Source organism: Sebastes fasciatus, chromosome 1 (genome assembly GCF_043250625.1).
Source record: "Sebastes fasciatus isolate fSebFas1 chromosome 1, fSebFas1.pri, whole genome shotgun sequence".
In the NCBI taxonomy this organism is placed as follows: Eukaryota; Metazoa; Chordata; class Actinopteri; order Perciformes; family Sebastidae; genus Sebastes; species Sebastes fasciatus.
Window position 1 is genome coordinate 6,119,806 of NC_133795.1, and position 12,690 is coordinate 6,132,495.

The 12,690-nt window shown below is 36.7% G+C and overlaps 1 protein-coding gene across 1 annotated transcript; it reads left to right on the forward strand.

Moving 5' to 3' along the window:
* The first annotated feature begins 3,512 nt into the window (after positions 1–3,512).
* LOC141777626 (ADP-ribosylation factor-like protein 8B) lies at positions 3,513–12,373 on the forward strand. The gene is made up of 7 exons (XM_074652104.1): positions 3,513–3,763; positions 6,360–6,440; positions 6,652–6,725; positions 7,950–8,043; positions 8,458–8,525; positions 9,565–9,635; positions 9,716–12,373. Exons 1-7 carry the CDS (start codon positions 3,641–3,643, stop codon positions 9,763–9,765), a joined length of 561 nt encoding a protein of 186 aa, XP_074508205.1. The 5' UTR covers positions 3,513–3,640; the 3' UTR covers positions 9,766–12,373.
* Positions 12,374–12,690: the final 317 nt, after the last annotated feature.

Sequence of the window (12,690 nt, forward strand, 5' to 3'; positions counted from 1 at the left end):
TCCAGTTCAACCAATTATCCAATAGGGTAAGAAATGCACACCTGGTGGGTCGATTATTTATGTGTTTGTTTTTGACCACTTTTGACTCTAATGAAGACACTAATCTTGAAACGTTAGTGTTTTTCCACATTTAAAGGCTGCAAAGTCCCTTTTTACTCTGGGAAGTTTGCTGTCCAGACACTTGATTCAGCTTCATGCTGCTGGAAGATGCGAGGAGAAGCCTGCAGGTTAGTAACCATCTAAAAACACTAACTTGTCCTCACAAAAGTTGAATGTCAGTTAATAAGATAAGATAAGATGAACCTTTATTAATCCCCGGAGGGAAATTCAGGTGTCAAAGCAGCAACATCAGCAAACAGAGTGAAACACAGGAGAGGTAAAGGTATACAAAAATTATAAAAACAATAATAGATATATAAAAGATACAGAGTGAATGGGTGGACATAGTGTGTACAGTCCGTCAATAAATAAATGTAGTATGTGCAATAAATAAATGGAATATGTACATATGTGCAGTCTATAAAGTGGTATATAGGATGTATAGTGTAAAGTAAGTGGTATAGTGTAAAGTAAGTGGTATATAGGATGTATAGTGTAAAGTCAGTGGTATATAGGATGTATAGTGTAAAGTAAGTGGTATAGTGTAAAGTAAGTGGTATATAGGATGTATAGTGTAAAGTCAGTGGTATATAGGATGTATAGTGTAAAGTAAGTGCTATAGTGTAAAATAAGTGGTATATAGGGTGTAAAGTAAGTATATATAGGATGTATAGTGTAAAGTCAGTGGTATGTATATTGTAAAGTAAGTGTATATAGGATGTGTAGTGTAAAGTAAGTGGTATATAGGATATATAGTGTAAAGTAAGTGTATATAGGATATATAGTGTAAAGTAAGTGGTATATAGGATGTATAGTGTAAAGTAAGTGTATATAGGATGTGTAGTGTAATGTAAGTGTATATAGGATATATAGTGTAAAGTAAGTGTACTGTATATAGGATGTATAGTGTAAAGTAAGTGTATATAGGATGTATAGTGTAAAGTAAGTATATAGGATGTGTAGTGTAAAGTCAGTGGTATATAGGATGTATAGTGTAAAGTAAGTGTATATAGGATGTATAGTGTAAAGTAAGTGTATATAGGATGTATAGTGTAAAGTAAGTGTATATAGGATGTATAGTGTAAAGTAAGTGTATATAGGATGTATAGTGTAAAGTAAGTATATAGGATGTGTAGTGTAAAGTCAGTGGTATATAGGATGTATAGTGTAAAGTAAGTGTATATAGGATGTATAGTGTAAAGTAAGTGTATATAGGATGTATAGTGTAAAGTAAGTGTATATAGGATGTATAGTGTAAAGTAAGTATATAGGATGTATAGTGTAAAGTAAGTGTATATAGGATGTATAGTGTAAAGTAAGTGGTATATAGGATGTATATTGTAAAGTAAGTGTATATAGGATGTATAGTGTAAAGTAAGTGTATATAGGATGTATAGTGTAAAGTAAGTGTATATAGGATGTATAGTGTAAAGTAAGTGTATATAGGATGTATAGTGTAAAGTAAGTGTATATAGGATGTATAGTGTAAAGTAAGTGGTATATAGGATGTATAGTGTAAAGTAAGTGGTATATAGGAGGTATAGTGTAAAGTAAGTGTATATAGGATGTATAGTGTAAAGTAAGTGTATATAGGATGTATAGTGTAAAGTAAGTGTATATAGGATGTATAGTGTAAAGTAAGTGTATATAGGATGTATAGTGTAAAGTAAGTGGTATATAGGAGGTATAGTGTAAAGTAAGTGTATATAGGATGTATAGTGTAAAGTCAGTGGTATATAGGATGTATAGTGTAAAGTAAGTGTATATAGGATGTATAGTGTAAAGTAAGTGTATATAGGATGTATAGTGTAAAGTAAGTGTATATAGGATGTGTAGTGTAAAGTAAGTGTATATAGGATGTGTAGTGTAAAGTAAGTGGTATATAGGATGTATATTGTAAAGTAAGTGGTATATAGGATGTGTATTGTAAAGTAAGTGGTATATAGGATGTGTAGTGTAAAGTAAGTGTACTGTATATAGGATGTATAGTGTAGAGTAAGTGTATATAGGATGTATAGTGTAAAGTAAGTGTATATAGGATGTATAGTGTAAAGTAAGTGTATATAGGATGTATAGTGTAAAGTAAGTGGTATATAGGATGTATAGTGTAAAGTAAGTGGTATATAGGAGGTATAGTGTAAAGTAAGTGTATATAGGATGTATAGTGTAAAGTAAGTGTATATAGGATGTATAGTGTAAAGTAAGTGTATATAGGATGTATATTGTAAAGTAAGTGGTATATAGGATGTATATTGTAAAGTAAGTGGTATATAGGATGTGTAGTGTAAAGTAAGTGCACTGTATATAGGATGTATAGTGTAAAGTAAGTGTACTGTATATAGGATGTATAGTGTAAAGTAAGTGTATATAGGATGTGTAGTGTAAAGTAAGTGTATATAGGATGTATAGTGTAAAGTAAGTGTATATAGGATGTGTAGTGTAAAGTAAGTGGTATATAGGATGTATAGTGTAAAGTAAGTGTATATAGGATGTGTAGTGTAAAGTAAGTGGTATATAGGATGTATAGTGTAAAGTAAGTGTATATAGGATGTGTAGTGTAAAGTAAGTGGTATATAGGATGTATAGTGTAAAGTAAGTGTATATAGGATGTGTAGTGTAAAGTAAGTGGTATATAGGATGTATAGTGTAAAGTAAGTGTATATAGGATGTGTAGTGTAAAGTAAGTGGTATATAGGATGTATAGTGTAAAGTAAGTGGTATATAGGATGTATAGTGTAAAGTAAGTGTATATAGGATGTGTAGTGTAAAGTAAGTGGTATATAGGATGTATAGTGTAAAGTAAGTGTATATAGGATGTATAGTGTAAAGTAAGTGTATATAGGATGTATAGTGTAAAGTAAGTGGTATATAGGATGTATAGTGTAAAGTAAGTGGTATATAGGATGTGTAGTGTAAAGTAAGTGGTATATAGGATGTATAGTGTAAAGTAAGTGTATATAGGATGTATAGTGTAAAGTAAGTGTACTGTATATAGGATGTATAGTGTAAAGTAAGTGTATATAGGATGTATAGTGTAAAGTAAGTGTACTGTATATAGGATGTATAGTGTAAAGTAAGTGTATATAGGATGTATAGTGTAAAGTAAGTGTATATAGGATGTATAGTGTAAAGTAAGTGTATATAGGATGTGTAGTGTAAAGTAAGTGTATATAGGATGTATAGTGTAAAGTAAGTGTACTGTATATAGGATGTATAGTGTAAAGTAAGTGTATATAGGATGTATAGTGTAAAGTAAGTGTAAAGTGCGCCAGTGGTTACAGCCCAAGATGGTTGCAGATAGTGCATGTTTAAAGTTGAATATCAGCTACTCATGTTCCGCGTTCACTGCGTGCGCGCTCCCGACGTGACGTTCATGCACTTCTCAGCCAGCGGGCACGCGCTCCCAGCAGCAACAGTCCTGATCAGCCGGATGATCACATGATGATATGACGCAGCAGAGCAGCAGTTAGCCTCTTCCTGCTGTAGCAGACTCTCACATCCAGACAGACAGACTACAGAGACTAACCGCCGAGTCATCAACATGCTGGCCCTCATCAACAGACTGCTGGACTGGTTCAGGACTCTCTTCTGGAAGGAGGAGATGGAGCTGACTCTGGTGGGACTCCAGTACTCCGGAAAGACAACCTTCGTTAACGTGATAGCAGTAAGTGAGCTAAGCTAAGCTAACTGTTAGCACTGTCAGTTTGGGCCCAGGCTACTACCTGGAGAGAAAGGAAGGTTTCTTTGAATATTTAATTAAATTTATGTATGTAACATTTATGTTATTGTTCTAAATATGCATGGGTATGTCTGGATAGTGTTGGTGCTTTAAAAATATCACATATTAGTGTTTAATAACAACACTAGTAATGATGTGACTCAGTTGTTGTTTTGCTAGCTGGGTAGTCTGACTGTACTCACTGTCATGTGATCAGCTGCTGGTGTGGCAACATCACTGATATGAGGACATCAAGCTCACTTTGTAAACAGTCTGTCATCTAGCTCTGGTACACTGAGGCTGACGAGGCCTGGAGCCTTAATAACCACAACCTACCAGCTATCTATATTATTATTATAGATTATATATGTAACTTAAGATATATGTATTAATATATATATATATATATATATATACATAGCTAGATTTGCTTGGAATCAGAATCGTGTTTATTGCCAGGTGTAAGAGGTATACACTAGGAATTTGCTCTGGTTTTGTTGGTGCAAATAAGCAGTATAATAACAAAAGAATAGATAAAAACGTTAGAATAAAATAAGAATAAAAAAAAAAGCAAAAATGTTTTAATTCAACCAATGTACAATACAAGCTATAAACAATACAAGCTATAAACATGATATAACAGATATACTGTTGCATGCCAAGCCTACATAACTGAATTTATTACTGTCATCGGCTCCTGTTTCGACTTCCTCCCTTGTCAGGTCTAGATTTTATGATTATTTCTAGGGCTGGGCAATATATCTATTATATTAATAGATATGAGACTACATATTGTCTTAGATTTTGGATATCCTAATATGGCATAAGTGTAGTCCTAAATTGACTTAATTTGATGTTTTAGATGTTTTATTATTTGCCTTTACCCACTTAGTCATTTTATCCATATTACTGATGATTAAAAATCTCATTTTGTAAATATTCTGTAAAAGCACCAATAGTCAACTCTACAATATCGTTGCAAATTACCGATATTGTTGTATTTGGTCAAAAATATTGTGATATTTGATTTTTTTTTCTCCATATCGCCCAGCCCTAATAATTTTCCTCTTTGTTTGACCAGTTTGTTTTTATTTCTAGCTTGTCTGGTAACCTTGGGTGGGTGACAAACACAGACATAAACAACAGTATGTACTACAGAATATAACCCTTCAGATATAAACAACAGTATGTACTACAGAATATAACCCTTCAGATATAAACAACAGTATATACTACAGAACATAACCCTTCAGATATAAACAACGGTATGTACTACAGAATATAACCCTTCAGATATAAACAACAGTATGTACTACAGAATATAACCCTTCAGATATAAACAACAGTATGTACTACAGAATATAACCCCTAGTACCGTACTAAGGGTTATATTCTGTAGTCCATACTGTTGTTTATGTCTGTGTTTCTAGGTGATAAACCACACACACTCTAGTTTTAAGAAGTCTACTTGTAGGCCACAGTACTGTCGGCTCCTCCTTTCCTGGCTTCATCTCAAGAAGACACATTTTTTTCTGAGTCTGTTGTGGTCATGTCAGGTGATCTGTGATTAGGTTTGAACAAAGCTGCCTTCTCCTTCACTTTGACTGTTGGACTTGGCCCGGGCTGTATATATGAGCCACTCAACCAAGGCTATTATCTAGCATATTTTAAGATCTTTCAGATATGTCCTATCTAAGCAGGTTATGTCGGCTTAAGAGTTGGGTGTTGGGCTGCACAATTAATTGCATTATGGCTTTCTGCAATTTTCAAATTGCAGGATTAGGAGGCAATCTGTATATTGGTTAAAGGTAAAAATGTGTGTCAAAATACCATTTTAAATTAAATATTGTGGTGCTGCAGAGATGTCCTGGCTTACACATCATATTCTACAGACTTAAGGAAACATCTGTTTGGTACACATCCCCACAAAAATCACACCAGAATCATTTAAATATACTTTTCAATGAAAATGAGAATAATGATCATACCTTCTAATATCGTATCGCAATTGCAGTATCAGCCAAAATAATTGCAGTTAGATATTTTTTTTAAATCGTGCAGGCCTAGTTCAGTGAGCCCACTTTTAGGATAAAAGGCACATTAAGCTTATTTAGTTATAAAGCTCTGGTTGGTTGCAGAAAGCTTGATTGGAAGCTAATGTATGATGATGCATAGATGCCGTCATCTCTTAGTATGATTCATGGAGTAAAAGGGCAAGTGCTCAAATTGAGCTAGAGGTTTCAAGCAGCTAAAAATGACCCTGATCAGATAACTTCTTGTGAAATGATTCATATCTGCTCGGCTTTTCCTGTGCCTTCTGATTAAGATGAAACCATACTGAATTAATTACATGTTGACAAGTTTTAATGCCGATGCAGAGACACAGGCGTTGTACAGAATGTTATTACAGAAATGTTAGAAATGAGCTAACACCAAATGGAAAAAAATACTAATTAGGTGCATGTGGATGTTTGTAGTACCATTTCAACACTTAGTATTTCAGTTGCTAGCTCACTAACCACTTCCCTCTTGTCTTGTGCAGTCGGGCCAGTTCAGTGAAGACATGATTCCCACAGTCGGTTTCAACATGCGGAAGGTCACTAAAGGCAACGTGACAATAAAGGTAGGATAACGAGCAAAAATATGTCCAGCTGGATGCTTTCACTGTTGAACTGAATTGTATTTTTACCTGGACTGGTGCCAGCGTAGAGCTGTGTAGTTTGCACCCTAGGGCACTAATGGTGCAATGATTGGTTTATAAAGGGAACAAAATGGAGCAAAGGCTTTTGTGCTGTTTATGACTGTATTTTTGATTCTGTGCTTTCTCACTTCAGATTTGGGACATAGGAGGACAGCCTCGCTTCAGAAGCATGTGGGAGCGCTACTGTAGAGGAGTCAATGCTATTGTGTAAGTTTGTGGACACGTCAAAGTACAGCAGGTGGCCTTTGTGACCATACATTTAATATTTGGCTTCCTAAGGTCGCTGGAATCCTAGTAAACTGAACGGAAATTACACATACGTACTAATGCAATACAATGCTTATTCAATATGTTTACTAGGGGTGAGCTATCTTCTCAGATTCTGAATCGATTCACAACTTCCAAAAATTGATTTTTAACTACTTTTTTTTTTTACTACCGCAGCTGTCTGCCTCAAGTGCACTGAATGCATCACGATCATTCATTAACTGAAAATGAAATGTAACGTTAGGTCAAGCTGAACGGGTAATAATTCAACAACAATCGTAAGGAGGGCAGAGAATTCGGCCGCAAAGAGAGAGATACCGTGTCCTAACAGAAAGCATTACGTTACGTCATGTAAACAAACCACCCACCTTTCAGCTGTGCGCTCCAGATCAGACTGGAGACGTAACCACTTTAAAGACGGGTGAGTCGTAGCTACTTGCCATCTTCCGACATTCGTACACAGAAAACACGTTTAATATTGGGATAGGCGTATTTACTGGAAATTATTTACAATATAGCCAACAGGAAATAGGAAACTTTCAGGCGATCTCCCTCCAGTCAGCTGTCACCCTATTTAGGAGGTTGAGGTATTGTACAGATAACTCATTTCAACTTCATGAATCAGCTGTTGAACCTCATCCGTTGCGGCTCTTTCAAAGTGAGCGACAGGAATAAATAGAAACAGGGTGTCCGTCAAAAGTTCAGCTCAGCGTGCTGCGCAGTGCTGCTCTGCTCGCAGCCAGTTAGGACACGGTGTCATGGACATAGTGCGTGTGATAAAAATCACACAAAATGCCAGTTTTACAGTGTTATTTTGTCTACAATTTATGTTTTTTAAATTGGCAAGTTTCTCAGAAATAAAAAGGCAGCAACCAATTTTGTTTATGAAACAAGCAGCCTTTTTTATATTTTGAATAACTTTTTTTTCTTTAATCGAGAATCGATTTTGAATCGAATCGTGACCCCCAAGAATCAAAATCGACTCGTAAGATACTGAAAGATTCACACCCCTAATGTTCACATGGCTTGGTATCTCTCCCTATAATTGTGTCATTACAAAATTCACGTCATAATAAGAGTTCAAATATTTGTTTTTTGATTTAATGAAATGGTTATTTTAATGTTTCCAAACTCAAAGTACTTTTTTTTTTCTCCCCCTTGCAGTTACATGGTGGATGCAGCAGACCAAGAGAAGATAGAAGCTTCCAGAAATGAACTGCACAACCTTTTAGAGAAACCACAGCTACAAGGAATTCCCGTAAGAGAACACTCCTCTTGTGTTTTTGTTGGCCCAAAAAGCTCATGATGTTACAGCCTCACCTTAGTTCATCACATTGATTCCTGACCCTGATCACAAACACGGATTAAACTCATAATTAGTACTGTAAACCTCAGGCTTGATGAAACACTAAGTGGTCATTTGAGCCCAGGCCAGGATTTCTTAATGAGTTTTCAATATCTAAGCTGACGTGCTAAAGCTGCGTGTTTCCGGCTGCTGTGACTTGACACCACAGTCAGTCTTAGTTTTTTCCCAGCAGTAAGGATTCTCTGATGGATAAAGCACATGGTTGAGAGAAATCCTTTAAGTTGTCTGATCACACTGTGAGATAATGCTGATACATCGCTGTGCTGGATATTGATCAGCCCTTTCTCTTTATTCCTCACGTTTCAGATTCTAGTACTGGGCAACAAACGGGACCTGCTCAACGCACTCGATGAGAAGCAACTCATTGAAAAAATGTGAGTACATTATCTTTGTTGATAATCCTGCTCAAACGTCAGGACTTCCTTCAGATGTAAAGTATCCAACAGTCATAACTAGTGCATGGTGAATCAGTGTCGGGAGTATTATGTGAGTCTTTCCCAGCGTTTAGACTCACATTAAATGATAACCAGTTAATATTTAAGAAAAGAATAAACACAAAATGACGCGAAATGCAGGAGACGCTTTCCTTTTACTCCGGCGCTGTATTGAGCGAGTCGTTCCATTGAATGAGTTTTGGCGCCGCATTTCGAAGCGCTTTAAACATCCAATATTAATGTTTTGTGTTGTAAATATCTTTTATTTTATTTTATTTTATATTTTATATTTTATATTTTATATTTTATATTTTATATTTTATATTTTATTTTATATTTTATTTTATTTTATTTTATTTTGGCTCTGCAGAAGTTCATTGTGTTATTTTGAACAGGTCACGGGTTACGCATCTCTTTACGAATGTATAGAAACACCACTGCAGATAGGGGGAGGGGAGAAGTTACTACATGGATTTAAAACATTGTTTCTATATCTGAGTTACTGTCTCTTTTTCGCCGTCCAGTCTAGACGAGTCACATTTCTAAGTGAAAAGTTCGACGGCATATTTAGCTAACATTGACAGCAGGCTAGCTGTGTAACATGGAGAGTGTATTCATAGTGGTTCATATGTCTTTTCACAAAATGGTTTTCATATGCCGTCAGACTTTTTACTTAGAATAAAACATATAGATAAAACTGTATTACATTCATAAATCCGTTTAATTCTCTAATTCCAGTATGTTAACTTCCTTTGAAGGATGCTAGCATGCTAACTTCCTATGGCACACAATACTCAAAGCAAATTACGGACTGAAAAAAGCGGAAGGAGTTTTGCAAACGTATCAGAGATCAGAGAGGTTCCCATAGGAATGAATGAACATCCAGTTGACTTGCATACACACACAGCGCTATGTGGAAATGAGGCATAAGACTAATTTCCCCCTTGAAGGTTTCACATTTCCTACTTTCCTTTTTCAGGAATCTATCTGCCATTCAGGACCGAGAGATCTGCTGCTACTCTGTCTCCTGCAAAGAGAAAGACAATATAGGTAAAGAGCGGATCAGTTTAAATACTTCTACATCTGTGGTCACGGAAATGTCTTAATATCCCTCATCCCTCTTCTTGCAGATATCACGCTGCAGTGGCTCATTCAGCATTCAAAGTCACGGAGAAGCTGAAACTGAAGCCCCCCCGTCCTTCTCCCCGAGTCGCAGCTCTGGCCTCAGCCCCCTAATGGTCACGGGACCTCGACAGCCATCCTTTTCCACTGCCTCTGTGAAGTAATCCAGCTATCTGCTCACTACCGTCGCCACCTGCACCACCCAGTACACTACCATAGCCGTGTAGCCCCCTGTACAGCACTACCGCTACCCCGACTGTCTGGAGTCTTGAGAAGTTGTTTCAGTAGAGGGTGGATTGTCCGTACCCATCATGCCTTATCGCCGGTCATTACGGCCACGCTTTGTGTCTCCGTTTTCTTTTAAGCTTCTGTTCCCTTTCGACACGAGAATCTAATGACGTTAACGGTGTGCTGTTCCTCCAGCTACACTACGATGGACCTCCTCTAATCCCACATTTAAACTTCCGTTCTGTTGCTCGTCAACATTTTGGTGTTTACGTGACAAAGTTGTGATTGTAGTTTTTAACAGTTATTTGCCAAATGACGATGGTAGCTTGTGCTAATACCTTCAATTCATGATAAAAAATCTTGGCAATGTAGCCTGCATTTTATTTGCTGGCGTATAAGTATCTATTTTATGAAGTGACTTAAGTCAAAGTTTACACGTAAAGATGAGTAGAAGGTGAGACTGTGAGTGGTTGTTGTGTCTGAGGCGAAATCCTAAAATAGGTCAGCGGAGTTTTTAAGTGCCTTCGGCTCCAATCAGACAGTTAATTGCCCAACGCAGCTCCCAACCCGCTATTATAAATAAACACTTGGTACAGACGCAGCAGAAATCCCTTGATTACACTTAACGCCACCCCTCGACAATCTCATTTTATGTTCTGTAATCTCATAAATTATGATGTCTGGGAGAAGACAGTACTGTACTAGCAATGAAAAACGAGGAATGAAGTAATGATGAAGCGAGGTAAAATGAAAAAATGTTACATGTAGTTTGGTTGGTGGGTAATTTTTGAATGCTGTTTCACCTTGTAGCCTGTGACACTTTGATGTAGCTTGAAATGTGGGCTTTTTTTCTTGCAGTTCTCAGGTTGTTAAAGGATATTTAAAAAACAAAAAAAATGTCTGAACACAGTTTGGGTGTGCCCGAGTATCTGTTTCATAATCCCTATTTTGTTCGGGTTGGATAACAGAAAGCCAGTATTAGTCATGATGACGGAGAACAGTTCATTAATTCAAAGCGTTGGATGCTTGATGTCATCCATGCCTTGCCACACCCGGGTCTGAATCCCATAGGGATGCACCGATCCGACTGTTTCAGTCTCGATACCGATAGCGATACCTGGGCTTTGGGTATCGGCCGATACCGAGTACCGATCAAATACCAGTGTTTATTACACGGTGTTGTTGAATACTCAATTCTGATTGGTCAATCAGGGCGTTCTGAGGTCTGTTATTTCTTTATAGCAGACCGTTGCTATGTATAACAGACTGTTGCTATGTATAACAGACCGTTGCTATGGGCGCAGATCTGATGTAGGACTCTGGCGGACCGTTTTTTGTGTCAAATTATTGATTTATTAAGTAAGAAGCCGTGTAATAAGAGGGATAATGTAAAGCTAGCTCACTGTACATTATTACTTATTAAATAAGCTGTATGCCTCACTGTGTGGAAGAGACTGGAATCATTCTTTTATGTGTAAGGCAACAACAGGCTTGACTTAAACATCGCTTTCCTAGCTTTGTAAAAACCAAATGTAACAAATGAACACATAGATAACATATCTAGTGAATTGTTATTTATTATTTAAATAATGAATCCTACACCAACAACTTGGCAGAAAAAACTTTTAAATAAACAATTACAATTCAGGTATGAACTGTTTTAATGCAGCAACAAATTGGTTAAAACCTAAACAGGAATCAAAATTACATTATTGATATAATGTTTATAGTATATAAACATAAAATTGAATTTGATAGATCGTCCCCATTGTCACCGATACCCGATCCAGCTATTTGAGTCAGTATCGTGCCGATATCCAATCCGTTATCGGTGCATCCCTAGATTCCTTTTTGTAAAAGCCTTAGCAGCCCGAGGACGACACTGTCTCCTCTAACAGCGACGTATTGATTGACATGTTTCCTTTCAGCGACAAGACAATGATTTCTCGCAGGTTTGATCACTGTATATTAATCTGTCCTTTGCTTGGCCAGTGCATCTTGATTAATTAAGTTTTTTTCTCTGTGTGTTGCCGGATCGGGATGAGTTATCCCCTTCTGCTTCAATGCCGTATGTAAGCCCACATGGCTTGTAATGTTTTCTACAGATCCATCACATACTCTGTTGTCTCCCACGTTGTTCTGAGTCTGTGGGTGATCGTCGTAAATCCTAAATGTCGATTGTTGGGACCACAGCAGCAGTGAGGGGCTGTAACATTTGGGTGACTGTGTGGGTAATTTGGGGAAAAGCTTTGTTACCTGTGTAAGAATAATAATAATATAGCCTATTTGCAATTTGTATGTGCATGTGCTGAATTTATTCACATCCAATTGCAGACTTTGTAAATAAGATTTAGCATTTTTATTCCAACAAATGCTCCTGTAGATGTCATGCATTCTTTCCCTGTGATTGCCTATAAATCTGTTTTTATTTTTAAGGATTTCAGGTGTGGTTTGCAAATTCTTTGGAGAGTGGTCAGTTTAGTTTGCCACCACTAGGTGGGAGCAGAGGACTGTGGGAGGATGATAGTAAAAGATGGGTGCTTTAAAGTCTCTGGAGTGTAAAAAGTTCTCTTTTGGTGTTCATAAACCTGCTTTCCTTTTTTTTAAACTGATTTTATTTGGTGTCATACAAATAAATTGATCAATTTCAAACATGCTTGACAACAAACTCATCAAACATTTTCAATTCAGTTCTTACGAAGGAAAAAACAGGAAAATAGTACAAGCAAGAATATACTGAAGATACTGGATTACA